The 18,729-nt window shown below is 44.8% G+C and overlaps 8 protein-coding genes across 9 annotated transcripts; 3 read left to right on the forward strand and 5 right to left on the reverse strand.

Annotated features, from left to right (window-relative positions):
* Positions 1–1,802: 1,802 nt before the first annotated feature.
* Positions 1,803–2,684, reverse strand: LOC108104035 (trypsin delta-like). Its single transcript, XM_017209870.2, has one exon. It carries the CDS (start codon positions 2,679–2,681, stop codon positions 1,860–1,862), a length of 822 nt encoding a protein of 273 aa, XP_017065359.1. The 5' UTR covers positions 2,682–2,684; the 3' UTR covers positions 1,803–1,859.
* A 633-nt stretch (positions 2,685–3,317) lies between these two features.
* Positions 3,318–4,226, reverse strand: LOC108104026 (trypsin delta). The gene has a single exon (XM_017209858.2). The coding sequence runs from the start codon at positions 4,198–4,200 to the stop codon at positions 3,388–3,390; it is 813 nt and encodes a 270-aa protein (XP_017065347.1). The 5' UTR covers positions 4,201–4,226; the 3' UTR covers positions 3,318–3,387.
* Positions 4,227–4,755: 529 nt separating this feature from the next.
* On the forward strand, positions 4,756–6,574 carry LOC108104110 (ras-related protein Rab6). Its single transcript, XM_017210010.2, has one exon. It carries the CDS (start codon positions 5,092–5,094, stop codon positions 5,716–5,718), a length of 627 nt encoding a protein of 208 aa, XP_017065499.1. The 5' UTR covers positions 4,756–5,091; the 3' UTR covers positions 5,719–6,574.
* Positions 6,575–7,087: 513 nt separating this feature from the next.
* Positions 7,088–10,262, reverse strand: LOC108104109 (threonine--tRNA ligase 1, cytoplasmic). Of its 2 annotated transcripts, none has more exons than XM_017210009.2 (4): positions 10,170–10,262; positions 9,445–9,505; positions 8,863–9,296; positions 7,088–8,807 (listed from the first exon to the last, which is right to left on the reverse strand). In XM_017210009.2, the coding sequence occupies exons 1-4, from the start codon at positions 10,221–10,223 to the stop codon at positions 7,221–7,223; spliced, it is 2,136 nt and encodes a 711-aa protein (XP_017065498.1). In that variant the 5' UTR covers positions 10,224–10,262; the 3' UTR covers positions 7,088–7,220. The 2 variants fall into 2 exon arrangements, with proteins under 2 accessions (XP_017065498.1, XP_017065497.2); XM_017210008.2 differs by having other exon boundaries at positions 9,948–10,260.
* Positions 10,263–10,635: 373 nt separating this feature from the next.
* On the forward strand, positions 10,636–13,211 carry LOC108104131 (probable protein S-acyltransferase 23). The gene is given in 3 exon segments (XM_017210033.2): positions 10,636–11,019; positions 11,021–12,436; positions 12,491–13,211. Coding segments are annotated over 3 exon segments (1,758 nt in total). The 5' UTR covers positions 10,636–10,869; the 3' UTR covers positions 12,683–13,211.
* Positions 13,115–16,088, reverse strand: LOC108104130 (engulfment and cell motility protein 1). The gene is made up of 4 exons (XM_017210032.2): positions 15,883–16,088; positions 14,580–15,590; positions 13,970–14,521; positions 13,115–13,906 (listed from the first exon to the last, which is right to left on the reverse strand). The coding sequence occupies exons 1-4, from the start codon at positions 15,992–15,994 to the stop codon at positions 13,407–13,409; spliced, it is 2,175 nt and encodes a 724-aa protein (XP_017065521.2). The 5' UTR covers positions 15,995–16,088; the 3' UTR covers positions 13,115–13,406.
* A 142-nt stretch (positions 16,089–16,230) lies between these two features.
* LOC108104134 (tRNA (cytosine(38)-C(5))-methyltransferase) lies at positions 16,231–17,369 on the reverse strand. Its single transcript, XM_017210036.2, has 2 exons — positions 17,262–17,369; positions 16,231–17,210 (listed from the first exon to the last, which is right to left on the reverse strand). Exons 1-2 carry the CDS (start codon positions 17,320–17,322, stop codon positions 16,243–16,245), a joined length of 1,029 nt encoding a protein of 342 aa, XP_017065525.2. The 5' UTR covers positions 17,323–17,369; the 3' UTR covers positions 16,231–16,242.
* A 33-nt stretch (positions 17,370–17,402) lies between these two features.
* On the forward strand, positions 17,403–18,725 carry LOC108104133 (probable ribosome production factor 1). The gene has a single exon (XM_017210035.2). It carries the CDS (start codon positions 17,489–17,491, stop codon positions 18,671–18,673), a length of 1,185 nt encoding a protein of 394 aa, XP_017065524.2. The 5' UTR covers positions 17,403–17,488; the 3' UTR covers positions 18,674–18,725.
* The last annotated feature ends 4 nt before the right edge of the window (positions 18,726–18,729 follow it).

The following is an 18,729-nucleotide window of genomic DNA, read 5'->3' on the forward strand; positions in this document are numbered from 1 at the left end:
AACGATTGCAAAGATAGATGGTTCATGGAGTATTTTTATAGGAAAAAATGTCAATGGATTACCGATTAAAGAGTTGAATGAACTAGAAAGTGAAGACATCGCATATGATGTACAAACATAATTTATATTTGGCTTTGTCTTAGTTTATAGATAGATATTATTTTCCTTTTCAATGTTAACTTATAAATGATATTTCAATTAAGAATTCAATCTTATTTATAACCTAAATCTATAATAATCCAATCTTCTTTTTAGCAATTATAAAATCATTTTCAGTTCTCAAGCCACAGAAAGCAAACAGGAAAAGATGTAATAACAAATATGTGTGTACATATAGAAGACCATAAAGCACAGACATTCATTCCGATGCCAAATGCCGACGCCAATAAAGCCCCCAAGTAAACAATTCCAGGCATTACTCCATTACTCATAATGGCGCAGCCAAATGTCGCGGTCGCATCCTCATCCTCAACTTCTCCAGCGGTGCAAAAGGAGAACCCGATTGGGGGAGCTGCGAACAGAGAGAAGGGATTCTGGAGAAGGAGGAGCACCCGCCCATGTTGTTCCCCAGGTTGCATAAATCTGTTCGATTCATAACACGAAGATTGCGAAGGAAGCAAAGAGATCTGGCCTTGCCTTGACTTTGGTAACATCTTCTGACGGAGATGCTATCGTGAAATTGAAAAGAAATTGTTAAATATCTTAAATGAAATTCCAATGCTAATATTTCCATTATATTAAACCAAATTTTGAATAATTTCCAAAGGAAATATTAATATATAATTTAATATTTAATAATTGTATAAATAACTGTTATAAATATATTAATAATATTTAAGACCTTGCTCACTATGGCATCTCTTATCCCCGCATTCGGGGACCTTTATCAGCCTTGTCTTCATCGATCGCGTCGGAGATTTTGTCTGTCTGATCGCGGCTCCGTCGTTGAGTCTGTTGTTCTGGCCTCTTGTTCTGGGTCTTGTTTCTCTGGATCGCCCGATCTCTCGATCTCCCTGTTCGTTCCCGGTGAGTCGTCGCTTTGTCTTGACTCCTGGCAGGCACTTCGTTGGTGCTCGGAGGCGTGTCTGGCTGGGGGAATAAAAACAGAATAATATAGAATGAAATATTTATCGCCATTAGAGCCTGATTAGCTGCAGGCGTGTTCTGGTCATCGTTCTCCAGGCCACTTACTTTGCTCTTGGCCCCGTATTCTCCGCCCATCCATACTGATGTTCTCAACCGCGATGGTGTTTTTGGGGGCACTTAATAAGCTTTTCTGGTGTGATTGTGATGGGAAATTGATATGTTCTTTCAATTATGTGCTCTGGTCGTGTCAATAAACTGATTGCGATCGTGTCCAGCAACTTGCTGACCAATTAGTTTCCCAACGAGACCTGCCCGATCAATTTGATTGATAAGCACGGCGGCCGGTTTGGGAGGAGTGTCTGGGATGAAATGAAATGTGTATGTGCTGAGGCCCACACCAAAATAAGCAAAGCTTAAAAGCAAAAGTCATCTCATGTGCTAAGTACGTCTTGGAGAATAGTTCTACGAATGGTTGTCCAATAAGGAAATGGAAAGTTGATCTTCTACTTGTTTTATAAACATAAGATCTTGATGACATTAGTTAGTTTACTGTCCGTTTGACCGAACAGAGTTTTCCTTTTTTTTAAGATAGTTGTGGCTATAATTTATAGACTATATAAATCAGCAACTATCTTATCGGAGATGGTTCGTTGTAAAATTTTGTAAAGTCGCTAAGCTAACAAGATAAGATAGAGGGGAAGTACATATGTTTCCTATTTCTTTAATTTTCATAATTTCATTCTTTATTTTCATAATTTTTTAAGATCAAAAAATCAAATCCTTTGATTGGCAGCTATCCAGGAAATGAACGAGGAGACTTGGACATAAACAGACGGAGAATTGGGTTGGCCGCAAGGAAGCTTTCCCCAAGACACAATGCCGATAAGGACATTCCCCTGGACCAAAGGACCACCAGAATCCGAGGTACAAAAGCTGGTGCCGCCGGTAAGGGGACCCGTGCACAGATTCGTGGTGTGGACATCCTGACCCTTGCTGCCCAGCGCCTTCGCACAGGAGTCAAGGCTTATAATGGGAACATTCTTGACCTCCTGCAGTGTCTTTGGGTAGGAGGGGCTGTTGGTTTTGCTGGTGCTGCCCCATCCGAAGAGATTAGCTGATCCAGTTGGCCTTACACCGGCAGAAGGCAACTTAACAGGAGCCACAGCAGCGGTCCAAACAAAGGCGGTGGGCGTGTAGATCAGACCAATATCATATGGTACAGTTCCACCGGTGTACAGGTCATTGATCACGAAATAGGTAATCGTTCTCTTTTGGGTAGTGCTTGCTGTTCCGATTACAGCAATGCTGCCCGCCACAAGGGTACTTCCAAGGACTAGATTCCTGTTGGCCAAACAATGAGCTGCTGTGACCAACCAGTTGGTATTCAGGATGTTGGCTGCGCAGTAATGGGTTCCACCGTACTGCATTGACACTATATACGGAGCACTATTGACCGCCGCCGCTGTACCACCCACAACGCGACCTTCGGGATGGGCAAAGGCGAACTTAAAGCCTTGACAAAGTCCTAATCCCACAAGAAGGAAACTTGCCAGCGAAGGTTGGCGCCACTTTGATAGTTGCCCATTCGCAATCATGGTTTTCGAGGAACTGTTTACATCTACTGTATTGACGGCTTTTTAAATTAATTCGTGATACCAAATTTCACGCGAGTCAGCCAAGAAATCGATAAGAACTTTCAATTAGGGCACTTGTCTTGCAGATAAGAACTTAATATAAATTAAGATAAGAAGCTCTTAAATATATAAATTTTGTTCCCTTTCTAGACTAAGTCAACAATGTGGATAGATGTGGTTAAATTGGAGCTGCAATTTCTAGATTTTCATTTAATTTTCTCACTTTTCGTTTGACTGGGGTTCCCCAACTTACCAATAGTTCGGGGTTATGGGCCAACAATGATATATGTACATTAAATGAATGAAAGCCTTTATTTGAAAGGTTTTCTTTAAATACACTGCCTTTCTTATAGGCTCTTGATTGATAATATACTAAAAGAATTAAACACTAAATAAAACGCAATTAACTTATTCATGAGCGTATGCAATTCATTTTTAAATGCAAGTCATAATTTCATCGTCTATAAGTTTTTTTCAGCCCAAAAATATGTGAGTTAAGTCTTTTTGGCCATTATTTTTCACTCGCCACGAGATTGATAAGATAAAGCTTACGAAAAACAATCACTGTCGCTGTGAGGCAAAAGGAAAGTCCCATACTTAAGTCACCAGCCCCTAAGGGCGCAACTTTGATTGCTTTTATTGAACAAACAGGTGTAAATTCGGATTTTTAGGGCACCTGTTGGTTGGCCGATATCCAGGAAATGAACGAGGAGACCTGCACATAGACCGATGGGGAATTGGCCTGACCACAGGGTAATTTTCCCCAGGACACAATGCCGATGAGGACATTACCCTGAACTAGTGGTCCTCCCGAATCCGAAGTGCATATGCTGATGCCTCCGGTCAGTGGACCAGTGCATAGATTCGTTGAGTGGACATCGCTGCCCTTGGTGCCCAGGGCGCTTTCACAGGCGCTTAGAGAAATGATAGGCACATTGGTAGCCACCTGAAGGGTTGTGGGATACGAGGCTGTATTCGTGGTACTAGTGCTGCCCCAACCATAAAGATTGGCGGTGCCAGTTGGAACCACGCCCGAAGAGGGAAGCGTTACAGCGGCCACAGCAGCGGTCCAAACGAAAGCGGTGGGCGTGTATATCAAACCAATGTCATAGGGAACAGTTCCACCGGTGTAAAGATCGTTGATTACGAAGTAGGTGATACTGCGCGTCTGAGTGGTGCTTGCTGTTCCGGCTACAGCAATGCTGCCCACCACGATGGTGCTTCCCAGAACCTGATTACTATTACTCAGGCAGTGAGCAGCCGTCACCAGCCAGTTGGCATTAATGATACTGGCCGCACAATAGTGGATTCCTCCGTACTGTATGGACGCCGCATAGGGTGCACTGTTTACAGCAGCATCACTTCCACCCACCACACGCCCCTCGGGGTGCCCAATGGCAACTCCAGACGCCAGGCATCCACCCAGGATGAGAAGGACCAAACTGCCCAGCGGTATTATTTGCTGTCCGTTCGCTATCATAGTTTTCGCGGAACTGTTTACATAGACCTTTATCGCGTGCCGTTTAAATTAATTCGCGATACCAAATTTCGCCAGCGCCAGCAGATAAGGCTTTCAATTAAGACCCGTGTGTTCTTCAGATAACCGCTTATAATAATGGGAGATTAAGCGACGTCTGAGCAGTGACTCTTTAAGAGAAGTATGTACGTCAACTTTCAACGAAAGGGTGGGAAAATAACTGCGTGAATACCTCAAGTATGACAATTCAAATATATAAACTCACCTATATTTGAAAATTACTTTATTCTCTTTTAGTATTTTTTGTAACGGTTTTCGCGGTTTAGTATTTCGACAGTGCCCAAGAAAGCTTTGAACTGAAGGGCAATAGTCCGAATAGTTCTCAGTTAGTTTTTTCGTAATATTTATTTTTAAGTCATTTCGAATAATTTAAAGGTTTTTATTGCATATAACGTTTGTTGCTAAAACTTCACATATTTGCAATTGTTGATTTTTGCAGAAGAAATATCGAACAAAATATCGATAATACAGACTAAAAATCGATTCGTACTTTAGCTCTGGTCACACAGCAACTGACTCAGAAGTTGAAGAAGAAGCAGAGACCGTAATTTTTCCACGACTTAACCGACCAATTTACCTAGCTATTCGAGCCGTAATTGGGCCTTAAGCTAGCCGGAAGCATTTAAAGCGTGAGCAACAGAGTGCGGCAAGTGAAAAGCGGTATACCCGGAAAAATCACAGTGCGAAAAGGCCCCGAAAACCGCTGGCCCAGCCCCATTATAAACATAGAGGAGGGGTGGTGAGTGGAGAGTGCGCAGCCGAGGAGTGTGGAGAGCGGAGCGAGAAGAGGTCAGCAAACCCGTAATTAAGAAAAAGTAGACACGTACGTGGAAGATGTCATCCGGAGATTTTGGCAATCCGCTAAGGAAGTTCAAGCTGGTCTTCCTGGGCGAGCAGAGTGTGGGCAAGACCTCCCTGATTACACGCTTCATGTATGACAGCTTCGACAACACGTACCAGGCGACGATCGGAATTGATTTTCTTTCGAAGACCATGTACCTGGAGGATCGCACAGTGCGTCTGCAGCTATGGGATACGGCGGGTCAGGAGCGATTCCGCTCTTTGATACCCTCGTATATTCGTGACTCCACGGTGGCCGTCGTCGTGTACGACATCACTAACACCAACTCGTTCCACCAAACCTCCAAGTGGATCGATGACGTGCGCACGGAACGGGGTACAGATGTTATCATCATGCTGGTAGGCAACAAGACGGATCTGTCGGACAAACGTCAGGTGTCCACCGAAGAGGGTGAGCGAAAGGCGAAGGAGCTGAACGTAATGTTCATCGAGACCAGCGCCAAGGCCGGCTACAATGTTAAGCAATTGTTCCGGCGAGTGGCTGCAGCACTGCCTGGCATGGATTCCACGGAGAACAAGCCCTCCGAGGACATGCAGGAGGTAGTACTAAAGGACTCGCCCAACGAGACTAAGGATCCCGAGGGCGGCTGCGCCTGCTAGAACCGGTTGAGCCGACGACCCAACCCGATCCAACAATCCTCCCCTTTGAACAGCAGGAGCGGATGCAGGAGATCGGCCAACAGCACCGGTGTACACAGGTGTCAGGTGTATGTTCTGGCTGGATCTGCGGCGAATTCCTCAACATCTATACACACATACACACTTTACATTTAAGTTTATTTATAAAGTAACAAATGATAGCAAAGGCAAATAGACTAAACAACAATTAACGAAATCGGCTAACTAATTACTGTTAATTGAGCAGTTCAGACGAGCTAATCCCGAGCGTAGGCGTATGCTAACTTTTTGACAAGAGATCAGGGATCAAGATCAGAGTAGTATTTGCAAGTTAGCTACCAGACAAGAATATAGTGTTGTGCATTTCCGATATCCCAAAAAAAAAACTAAATACCCAACCCCAACCATGTACTTATGTCAGGCCAGGCGGTCCAGGATCCTCCGACATTCCAGCTCTCGGCGTCTCCAACAGTCGTAGATACCACGCAGCCAGCCTGTGTTCAATGATTCCACCAGCCAGGCATTTTGTTTCCAATTTTAGCCCCATTCTGTTCTGTTTGCGGCTTTTGTTTCGGTTTTTTTTAGCACAGCGAGCGCGACTGCTAACTGGAACTTTTGGATGGCATAGGACTTGGCCACGTGCATCTTATGAATAAATATACACAGATATATAATATGTATTTTTATGACTAAAACTGAAACAGACAAGCAGCACGAGCAGAGCAAACACTTAACAATATTATTAACGATTTTTGCTTCGATTAGCGAGAGAACTTTGTGCATTTTTTACGCAAAAAGCAAAAGCTTACAAAATTGATAATTGAATAAAAACATAAAACTATGGATGCAATTTTTAATAAATCAAATTATGAAAATGAAAAGTATACAAGATATTAGCAATAAATTAATAGAAAAAAAAAAACAATCCCACAGCATGACTCATACGACGTGTGTGCACACACCCTCTCACCATTCCCTCCCATAAAAAGGGTTCCTCAATATTTGGGGCGGCATATCTTATCAGTTTCAGGTTGCGTTACCACTAAAAATTGTTCCTGAATGGTCTGTGCACCTGTGTCGGCATGACTGATCACAAATTGATCGCGGGTCCGTCAAAAAATTACAGTGTAATAGGCTTAACTGATTCCCAAGTCTGGAAGCTTAATAATCTTACAATTAACGGCATTCCTCTTTTCAGTTTTCTTATCAAATTTTTCATATTTGTTATTGCAAATAAAATGTCTCTAGAATAATATACTAACTTCGTCATCACCAAACAGATTTCTGTTGAATTCATGAGCTCATCATTAAAGAAATAGTTATGATTTCCTATTTAAAGAATGCTTGAAAATTAGTTTTGAATTTGGTTTTTATTTGTGAATTCCGGTTTCATAAGCGTAAATACATAGAAAGAACAAAAATGCGTACTTGCTTTGCTATGCAAATTTTAAGTATACCTTTGATAAATAGATCGAAATAGAGTCTTAGAAGCTGTCCTCGTTAGCAATGAACTCGTCGCGAATCTTCTGCAGTTTGGTAATCAACTCCGCTACAGAGACCTCGCCATGCACCTTGTTGTCCCGGGTGCGTACGTTCACGGTGTTCGAGGAGCGCTCCTTGTCGCCCACCACCAGGATGAAGTTGAACTGAGCCAACTGAGCATTGCGTATCTTCTTGTTCATCGTGTCGCCGGCATCGCAGTCCGCCTCACTCATGAATCCGGCATCATGAAGCTGATCCCTGACAGACTGGGCGTATTGGTCATAGGCAGGACCCACTGGAACTACCATTACCTGACGTGGAGATAGCCAGAAGGGCCACTTGCCAGCAAAGTTCTCCGTTAGAATGGCAATCATACGTTCCACTGAGCCAAGGATGGCGCGATGGATAATCACCGGCCGCTTCTTCTCGCCATCGTCGGCGATGTAGCTGAGATTAAAGCGAATGGGCAGCTGGAAGTCCAACTGGATAGTGGCGCACTGATGAGCCCGCTTTAGTGCATCCATAATGGTAATATCAATCTTGGGTCCGTAGAAAGCTCCATCGCCAGGGTTCTCCTTCCAGGGCATACCGAACTCATTGAGTGACTCTGCCAGGGCCTTCTCCGCATCGTTCCACTGTTCCAGCTCGCCAAGATAATTCTCTGGACGTGTGGACAGAACCAGCTGGAATGAGAAACCAAAGATGGTGTAGACGTGCTTCAGGAAATCTAGGCAGCCCTTCATTTCGCTTTTGATCTGCTCGGGGGCACAGAAAATATGCGCATCATCCTGCTGGAAGCGACGGACTCGAGTAAGTCCAGTTAAAGCGCCGGAGAGTTCGTTACGATGAAGCACACCAAAGTCAGCCATGCGCAGCGGCAACTCTCGCCAGGATCGGTTGCGGTTATCGAAGATGAGGCAGTGTCCAGGACAGTTCATTGGCTTCAGAGCAAACTTTTCCTTCTCTGCCTCGAAGGAGAACATGTTCTCGGCGTAGTGTTGCCAGTGGCCGGATGTCATCCACAACTTGGCATTGTAGATGTTTGGCGAAATAACTTCCTGGAAGCCACGCTTCCTGTATTCCGACTTGATGAAGCTTATCAGCGTGTTATAGATGTGCGCTCCTCGCGGCTGGAAAAAGCATGAGCCTGGCGACAGCTCATGGAAGAAGAAAAGCTCTTGCTCGCGACCGATCTTGCGGTGATCCCGCTTGGCAGCCTCCTCCTGCAACTTCTCCCATTCTTTAAGCTGCTTGGGATCAGGAAACGAGATACCGTAGACGCGCTGCAAAGTCTCAGCGTCTGCCTTGCCCTCCCAGTAGGTGGAGGAGTTCTTGGTGATCTTTAGGGCCTTCACCTTACCAGTGTGACGAACATGGGGTCCGCGGCAGAGATCGATAAGAGAGCCGCACTTGTAGACAGTGGTGCGATCGGTGGTCACCTTCTCGTTGAGAATGCGCACCTTGAATTCATTGTACTTGAACATCTCTAGCAGGTCGGATTTCTTCATCTCCAGACGTTCGAAGTTCTGCTTTTCCTTCACAATTTGCTTGACCAGGCTCTCCATTGCACCATAGTCGTTGGTTGAGATCTGATAAGGAAGCCATTAACTTTTTGTAATACAAAGAATGACCGAAATTACTTACACCCTCGCCCTCTAGATGCATGTCGTAGTAGAAACCGCTGTCAATTGGCGGTCCGTAGCACAGGTGGCCGCCATAGATGCGCTCCATAGCCTCGCCCATGATGTGAGCGGAGCTGTGCCAGAAGACAGCCTGCGCCTCCGGGTCGTCGAACTTGAGAAGCTGCAGAGTACAGTTACCCTCGAGGACGCGGTCCAAATCCCAGACCTCACCGTTCACTTTCGAGATAACGGTGTTGTCAGCTAAGCCCTGGCTAATGCCGCGAGCCACCTCGTACGGGGTGCTTTCCCACGAAGTGGCGTCCACCTGCTTGCCGTCGGGCAGCGTGACTTTGATGGGCTCCCGAGTCTTTGCCGCCAGTTCGGCCTCGTACTCCTTCTTGCATTTCTCCCAGAAGACATTGCGCTCCTCAATGTATTGCGGCCAGGGATTTAGTTCTGGAATGGGCAAAACGGAGGTTAATGCATTTTTTTTCAATACGAAATAGCTTAAAATGAACAGGGAAAAAAAAAAAAAAGAGCAGAAAATTTGAAGGTATTTAATTTTCTAGATTTAAACTTTAGCTCCGTAGAAAGGATTTCTTACCCTTGCGAGAATCTCCACCGCCGGCCGGCTTCTCCTTTTTCTCCTTCTTCATCTTGGCAGCCTGCAAATCCATTTTGAAAAAATCAATAAAACGGAAATTTCAGGTAGGTTAAATTTTGCTACGTATGCAATTAGGCAAACGCTCTTTTTCGGTATCAACTTTCGACTGATGTTTTTTTTCCTAATGTTTAAACAATTGGGGACAAGGCAAAGAAAATAACAAGACGCTTTCGGCGCTTTTTTGTGTGTGCGACCTATCTCTGTTTTTTATCGAGCTGTGTTTTTGAGCGTATCTTCGTTACTTTATGGCTGATGCAATAAGATAGCCAAAAAGTAACCGAGAAGTTGAATACATGTTAGTGACGTCACAGTAACCGGCACTGATTCATTGCAAACACACTCATTCACACACAGACAAACAAAACAATTTACACGTGCCAGAAGAAACGGGAAATTTTAAACTGAAGTTAATGTCAATTCTTTTTAAACTTAAAAACACCAACCAAAGTTGCGTAGTAGTGTTGTTGTTGTTCTTTCAATTGCCGTTGCTGTTGTTGTTGTTGGTTTGGTGTTTTCGACTGCGTCTGAATTTTCGGCAGAATTCGCTGGCAAATGCGGGTTAAGTGGCTAAAATATCTGCCGCCCTTCGGCGCCAACTTCAACATAATTCTGCTATCTAGCACTTGTCATACACTCGAATTCAGTTCGAAAAGAGTTTAACATGCCTTTTGCTTGTTTAAATCCAAGTTATTTAGTTCCGTCACCACGTTGTCGCCCATTTTTTACGAAACAAATTTATCAAAAGGAGAAGCGCGTAGTGTTACCAGAACATTTCCAGTAAAAGCCAGCGGTGGGGTGTAGAAGCTTCAATTTCAAATGTATCTTTCTCACCTAGCTATGGTGGAGTTGAAAAAATATTTGTGTAATGTTTATTTTAATTTTTATCTGTTTCTAAAACAGTTTCAATTACATTACATTTACTATGTATAAATTTCAAATATTCTTAAAAGTTTCCAAACAATCAATAAAATGCAAGTAAAGCTTTAATCCCTCCTCGTTTAGAACAACCCCTAATATTATGTTTTGGCGTGAAAAAATCTAGATTGGCCACCCTAAGCATGAAGAACGAAAATAACGGTCAGCTGTTAGCGCTTTGGCGCCAACTCGAGTTCGAAAACGGCCAGAATTGGGGTCCTGCGATTCGAGCGAAGTATTGATTTTCTCACAGTGCTGACATAATTTCCTTACCATCGAGTGCAGTCGTGTTTACCTAGCGTGCTACGCTTAAAATTGGCCAAACGAGTTTAAAATTTCGGTCGGAGCGTTACGGGAAAAGGCGACAAGATTGCACACCTACTGGAAAACCCCCTGCATCAAGGCAACGGTGGAACGGCGGACCGTCTGGGCGTGGACTTCGAGTTCTACATGGCCTCGAAGGTGCATCCAAGTCCGGGGGCGGCGCGCAGTGTGTGGGCGTTGCCCCTAACCGCCTCCTCCTCCTGTAATATGGTCGTTGCGGAGGAGGATGGCCATGCTCACGCCGACGACATTCATCTAGATCACCGCCCACACTCTCCCTCCTTTGACAGGTCGCGGCACAGATGGTCGTCACGGTGGTGCAGGTGTTGAAGACCATGAGAATGTTCTTCTCTTCGAAGGATTAGATGGCGCCACTACTGTAAACCTGGACGATATTTTCGACATTATCAAAAATGGAGAAGTCAGTGAGGTGGAGAACTTGGTGGATAAGTTCGGCATGGAGTGTTTGTCAGCCAGGGATCGCCATGGCTACACGCCTGCACACTGGATAGCTCTTAATGGAAATGTCCAGCTGATGAGGTACCTCATCGAGCGAACTGCTCCCATTGATTTGCCTTGTTTGGGAACGCAAGGACCACGACCAATTCATTGGGCATGCAGGAAGGGCCATGCCTCCGTCGTACAGGTGCTCCTCCAGGCGGGAGTTGCCGTCAACGCGGCGGATTTTAAGGGACTGACTCCGCTACATCTGGCTTGCATGTACGGACGGACAGCCACGGCCGCCTATCTTCTAGGAATGGGAGCACTGAACAACCTAACCGATATTAATGGTGATACGGCGTTACATTGGGCGGCATACAAAGGTCATGCAGATTTGATGCGACTGCTGATGTACTCTGGAGTAGAACTGCAAAAGACGGACAACTTTGGATCCACACCATTGCACCTGGCGTGCTTATCGGGCAATATGACCTGTGTCCGTCTGTTATGTGAGAAATCCCAGCTAGATCTGGAACCGAGAGACAAGAATGGAAAGACGCCGATAATGTTGGCTCAGGCTCATCAGCATCAGGATGTAGTCCGTCTACTTTACGGGGAAGTTAAGAAGAAATCTCGCTGGATTCCCTCGGTTTCAGAAAGTTGGGGATGGCTATTCGGCGGAGCCGGGGACTCCAAGGGTCCACTGTTTCTGTTCCTTTTCTCCGTGCTGCTATGGGGCTATCCAATGTACATGATCCGTGCGATACCTATAACATGGAATATACTAAGGCGTTCGCATTACTGCTTTATATACTGGAACATACTAATGTGGGTCAGCTGGGCAATTGCCAACCGTAGGGATCCGGGGTACATACCACTCAGTTCAGATGCATACTACCGAGCCATCAAGCAGATCCCATATTTTGATAAACTGAAGAAGCGCAATGTTATGTTAACCAGGCTGTGCCACAGCTGCAGGTGTCTCCGACCGCTAAGGGCCAAACACTGTCGAGTGTGCAACCGGTGTGTGTCTTACTTCGATCACCACTGCCCCTTTATCTACAACTGCGTGGGTCTGCGCAACCGGATGTGGTTTTTCCTGTTTGTCCTCTCGGTGGCCATCAACTGCTCTTTCACCATATACTTTGCATGCTACTGCGTAATGATCGAGGGCTTCACAATGCTCTATGTTTTGGGACTTATCGAGGCGGTTGTGTTCTGTGGACTTGGTTGGATACTAACTTGTACTTCAGTAAGTACACTTTTCCATGATAAATAAATTACTAAAAGCCCTTTACATTTTTAGATCCTTCACGCCTGCATGAACCTGACGACGAACGAGATGTTCAACTACAAAAGATATCCTTATCTCCGGGACAAGCGTGGTCGCTATCAAAACCCCTTCTCGCGCGGTCCCATATTGAATTTGCTGGAGTTCTTCGTCTGTCTGCCAGATCGAGGTGATGACAACGATCTTTTGCTGGAGGATAACATTTGATTAAGGATCTAGGATCGAGCCCCTGCCCGCCGGCGCAAGCTGCCCGTGCGTGGATAATGTTGCGAGGAGGCAGCCAGGGACCCACTCGGGTAGGCTGCCAATTTGATTTCGCTGCACAGGCTTTTTGCTTACTCGAATGCTTTAAAGTTCGAATCGAAAGTCGGCAAGTGCGTATTTTATCATCTACAATTGCAATATATCTATCGTTACGGAAGGACAAATCGATAGATATCTGCTCATCAGCCTGTTTAAAATTACAAAAGCTAAAAGCACAATCAAAGGAATTTGGTAATTACTGTACTAAAATTCCATTATTACACAAGGAAACGATTCAATTCCTTCCGCAATGGTGTCTAAGCATCGGCCAGCCGAGCTTTGCTTTTCCAACTCGTTACCTTCTAGCCTTGGATAAGAATACGCTTTTCTCGTTAGTTTTTGTACAAAATTGTTATGTATAAAATGTGTTATTTAATGATCTCTATATATTATATACCTACTATTATAATAAATGGTGTAAAAGTTCACTAAATGGCTAGGCAGCGGGAAGTCACTTGCAAGTGCCCGCACCAGTTTGTTCATTTTGTGTTCGGGGAATTGCACAAGTAATACTAGCAGAAGATCAGATCGGAGAATATATATGTAGTGGGTACACTTTGGCATGTATCTTGGGTGATGGGAGTCTAGAATAAATCGATATTTTGCATAGTAAATGTGTATGTTATGCTTAGCTCTCGAAGCAAAAGTCGTAGTTCTCGGGGTCCTCGGGTATGGGCGGTGGGTCCTTGCTGATGTCCACTCCCTCGGTGTCCAGTAGACGCAGCTTGATCTCCATGGACAATAAGGTGTCGAAATCTTCGTTCTTTTGTTTGCTGACCATAGGCTGACCCAGCAGAGCGTTAATCCCGTCTGTCCAGTAGTTGAATATGCTTTCATCGGGCGCCACAAAGTCCAACGTGGAGTGCTCCATGTTCTCAAATGTTATGGAAAAAGCCAGATTTACGGCCGACTTCCTTATGCGAGTTTCTTTCATGTGCGGACATTCCTTGCCCTCTAGCAACTGCTTAATCTCACTAATGGGAAGTTTCTTGGGCAGCTCCTCCATGGTGGGTATTGTTTTTTCATCGCAATCACCATAGTGAATAACCTTGTGATTAGGCGAAAGACGAGCGTACCAGAACTTGTCTTTTGTTCGAGTTCCTCGCAAATATTTCGCAAAATGAGTGCCTATAAATACATAAGTAAATTATGTTAATCATCACAAAAAGAAAGTATTGATGAGGAGACTACCTTCCACCAAAAAAGAAAGCCGCTGTTGCTTGATCAGCTCAAGAATGTGCGGCGATATTTTCTCCTTAAGCTTCACAATCGCTGAGGCCGTGGAGTCGCACTCCTCCTTCGAAGTCCGTTCCTGCTGGCGCAGTGTTGTGATCTGCTGATAGGTCAACAAAGCGATCTTATTGCGAAAATCTTCCAAGTTTTCAGGTCTGCATTTGAGTGTTCGTTGGATCTGCTCCCGCACCACACTAAAGGTTGTGGTGAAGTCCTCAGCAGTTGCACGCATATCCTTCCATGTGCGGTTCAGTGTGATGACGCAGATACAAAAGAATTCCTCAAAGGGCGAGTCGTGAGTGAAGAACATTGGCTGGAAGTCACCGGATTGCTCGGCTGGAGGTTCGCCAATGCGCAGGATGTCACACAACACCTTGACAAGTTCGATTGAAGTGCGTCCAAACGGACACTCGTGTTCATCCGCACGGCAGGAATTCTCCCGCACAATCTTAGCATACTGTTGAGTGTAGTTTCGAGCAAAGTACACCATGCAGTCTAAAGCCAATATTCCTAAAAAAATAGAGATTAACATTTGACGTAGCTGAAATACGGAATACAAATTCCTTACCGGGTGGCGTCTCAATGAAATCCTGGGCAGGATTAATGTCGCATTTAAAGCCAAGCTTTTTGTAGTACTGTGAGAAATTTACGCTGCCGGGACCTGAGCCTCCTCCTCGTCGGATATGATCATCACTCTGATTCAAAGCATTGGTGTGGTCATCAAAAGCTATGCGCCTCAGCTCTTTGATTTTCTCGTGGGCATCCTGGTCTTGGGCGTTCATCTTCATGCGCATCCGCTTCTCCAGAAGGCCAAGAGTCAGAGTTTGCAGAACGTACAACTGGTGGGTCATCTCGGTGCCCAGGCCGTTACCAATAAGGGCTAACCGAAATTGCTTGGCACTGATAGTTTGCGCGATTGTCCTTCTGCGGGACTCGTCTGCTTTGACAAACAGAGCGTTTAGAAGAGCGATAGCATTCTGACGCATCACCGGTGAATTGACATCCTGCAGCAATCGGAGAATATCTTGAAGCTTAATGTCCTCAGCGACTAAGACGTGTTTACTGCTGCACATGACAATATTCTCTAAGTTAGAAAGGGCGCTTTCGCCGCAGTTTGTGGGATACTTCTGAAAGTTTCTGACAATCTCGATATTCCGAGCCACAAAAGAGTTTTCCGGTACTTCCCACGAAACAGTGCCATGCTCCATTAGTTCTACGAAACTAGCCAGGCTGTATTTAAGAATGTCTTCGTTGGTTTGGCTGACGTCCTCAATCATTTTGATTAATGTGTCCAAACCATTCTCCTTGATAAACTCTAGGGCAAAGGTGTGATCGGTACTGAGGGAGGTTAGCTCCTTAAGCCGCAGGGCTTTTTCCTGAGGGTTGCCATTCAACAGGCATTCCATGGCATCGCAGGCCGTCTTGGATGGCGAATACTGCAGCCGCAGTACGGAGCCGTTCTTAATCTCATTTCGGTTCTTCTCGGTTACGTACTTCTGGTTATTGGACTCGCAAAACTGAAGGGCGTAATTCTGGTGATCACTGATAGACCAACCATTACAAATGTCCTGGATTTTACCTGAAAGTGAAGGAAAGATAAGTACACCATAAAACCAACTTCCTGTGTAAATCAATGCTTTGCATTTTAATGAGGAATGGGAAATGAGAGGGTGCTGACATCACGATAACACATAAACATATAGTGTAAGGGCGTTGGTTAAAGGCTTCTGTTCTTTTAAAGTTTTCTTGTGGAATATCACTTCAAATCTTCTTTAACACTCTTTGTAGACTTACTGGCATATTTAAATTAGGATTTTCTATATATTCCAGCTTAGGAAATCCATAATCTTAGTTATTATTTATTTACTCACTTGCTAGGGGATGCCTCTGATCCAGATTTATCAATTGCGCCATATGGTTCTCCCGCTCCACGGCTATCTTCACGATATGTGAATCCTTCACAGTCGTCTTTTTTGGTATCATTTTGACACTTTTTCAATTAGCGATAATTGCAATTATTATTGTTTTTCCCAGTAAACTAATCTTTTCCTGTTGTTGATTAATCCAAGACAGTGTGACCAGGCGTCAGGGCACCTAAAATATTTATTTTTATACACATAATACCCAATATAGGGGGAACTATTTTAAATTTTAAAAACTTTGATATTTATGTTTTTAAAGAAAAATTATTTTATTTGGAATTCAATAAATACATTTAATTATGGTTATTTTTAAGTCGTCAACAATTTAATAAGTTCACCAACAACCTTAACATTAATACTGTTTCCCAGCAATCGATACTTTTGTCGATTTGTGGTCTCAGCTGGAAAGCCGAATTCCTCCGGAAAACTCATTAGACGAGCAACTTCGCGAGGTGTGAAATATCGCAATTTTACTTTATGCAATAGATCCAAACGTTGCTGCTGCACCTCCTCCGATTTCTCCTGATTGTTTTCGTCGATTTCCTTAACTAACTCAAAGATCTGATGGGATTCCTGTTCCGAGAGCGGTGTGTATGCAGAGCCAGTGCCTTCTGTGTAGTGCGTATAACCTTTAGTAAAGCACATGGATCTACTTTGAGCGGGATGGATTATGTCCATAACCAGAACTCTTTTCGTTAAAACATCATCGGGCACTAGAAAATCTGATGCTACATTTTCCTCAACAATCTCGGAGATTTGGGAAAGGATTTGATCCTTGGTGTTACTCCCCGGCATTTTCTCCCAGATTTTCCCGCCAGCGAATGAGAAATCTTCGTTTTTGCGGGCAATGCAATAATAGCGATAACGAGTATTGGGGACATTAAATTGTGTAGGGGTTAGTATAAACTCCCGCCAATGGAATCCCGCCTTCTCTAGGGCTTCGACAAACTGAGCCCGAGCCTGCGAAGTCTCGAATCCCTTAACATTCTCCATCAGGATGTACTGAAGGTCCTGACACTCGGGAATGAGCCCACAAATATGAGTTAGTGCATCCGATCGCTTGTCTTCCGTGTCCCTTTGCAATCCTTGGCGGGTGTGTGGCTGACACGGCGGCGACATTAGCAAGATGGTGGCCCGTAGTTTTGCAACCTCTTTAACGCTCAGACTCTGGATGTTCCTAGTCCTCACAATATCTTTTCCATAATTATGCGCATAAACCGCATTGGCTACGGTGTTCACATCCAAGGCGGCAACCACTTCTCCTTCCAATTGCGCATCTATAACGGACATTTTTTAGTTCTTCTTCTAATTTATTATATTTAACTTACATTTAAATGCATAATGCATACCACCAATGCCGCTAAATAGTTCTAAAACGCGAAAACCCATTTTAAATAATTATTTTTGTTTACAAACTACACGTTTCTGACTGGCACTGTCGTCAACATCAGGTTGTCGACGTTTCATTGTGAATGGATTTGTGCTGACCAGGAGAAGAAGAAGAGTATCAACACGTGCCGCTAACATTTGTTGAATTTTCTTGCTTTTCCACAAAATGATCAAAATTAAGCGAAAACCCGCTCCTCCACCGGTGGAACAAGACTCTGACAGCGACTCTAGCTTCGACGAAGAGGAGCCGCAGAATGCGGACATCCAGGAAGGACCAGTTACGGACAGCAGCGATGAAGAAGCTGCCTCAACCAGCAAAAAACAATCTAAAAAGGGGAAAGCTGATGAGGGTTTGGAAAATGAGGACGATGAAGATGACGACGACGAGGAGGAGGAGGACGACGACGACGACGAAATGGAGGATGATGACGATAAGAAGACCCGCATTCCGGTTTTAAATCCACTCAGCCTTATGCGTAACAAAGAGCAGCGGCTGGCGCTCTACAAAAAGATGAAGAAGGAGAAGCACAAGAAAAAGATGCAGGAACGTCGTGCCCGTCGCAAAGCAGGAGTCCCCGCCAATCCAGGTCACACTATTGAGAGCCTGCGTGAGAAAGATCAGACAGAGGTGGCCAATCTCAACGACTCCGACAACGAGGAACTGCAAAAGGAACTTGAACTGGATGATTTCAGTGCTTACTTTGAACGCTCTTACGAGCCCAAGGTACTAATCACCTTCGCCGACAATCCAGTGACCAAGACCCGTAAGTTTGGATTGGAACTATCGCGCATATTCCCCAACGCCCTGGTGAAGATCAGAAACAAGTCGTCAGTAAAGAAAATCTGCAAGAGCGCCGAGCGCGAGGAGTTCACAGATGTAGTGATTATCAACGAGGATCGCAGAAAACCCAATGGCCTGCTGGTCATCCATTTGCCCAGTGGACCCACTGCCCACTTTAAGCTGTCCAACGTAAAGCTTACCTCAGATATAAAGCGTAATCACAAGGAGATAACGAAGCACAGGCCAGAGGTGATTTTGACCAATTTTACTACCCGTTTGGGTCTGACAGTGGGCCGCATGCTTGGCGCCCTTTTTCATCACGATCCCGAATTTCGCGGTCGTCGAGCAGTGACGTTCCACAACCAGCGAGATTACATTTTCTTCCGCCACCATCGGTACGAGTTCTCCAAAGAGGGCAAGCGAGTAAAACTGCGTGAACTGGGACCGCGGTTTACCCTAAAGCTGCGCTCCCTGCAAGAGGGAACCTTCGACAGCAAGACCGGTGACTACGCCTGGATCATCAGCAACAAGAGGCACGCTATGGAGTCCCGACGACGATTCTTCCTCTAGTTGTATTTTGAGGCATTGTATTTAGGTATAGACAACATAATAAACCAACTGATAAC

The sequence above is a fragment of the Drosophila eugracilis genome, unplaced genomic scaffold (genome assembly GCF_018153835.1).
Source record: "Drosophila eugracilis isolate 14026-0451.02 unplaced genomic scaffold, ASM1815383v1 contig_445, whole genome shotgun sequence".
Classification (NCBI taxonomy): Eukaryota; Metazoa; Arthropoda; class Insecta; order Diptera; family Drosophilidae; genus Drosophila; species Drosophila eugracilis.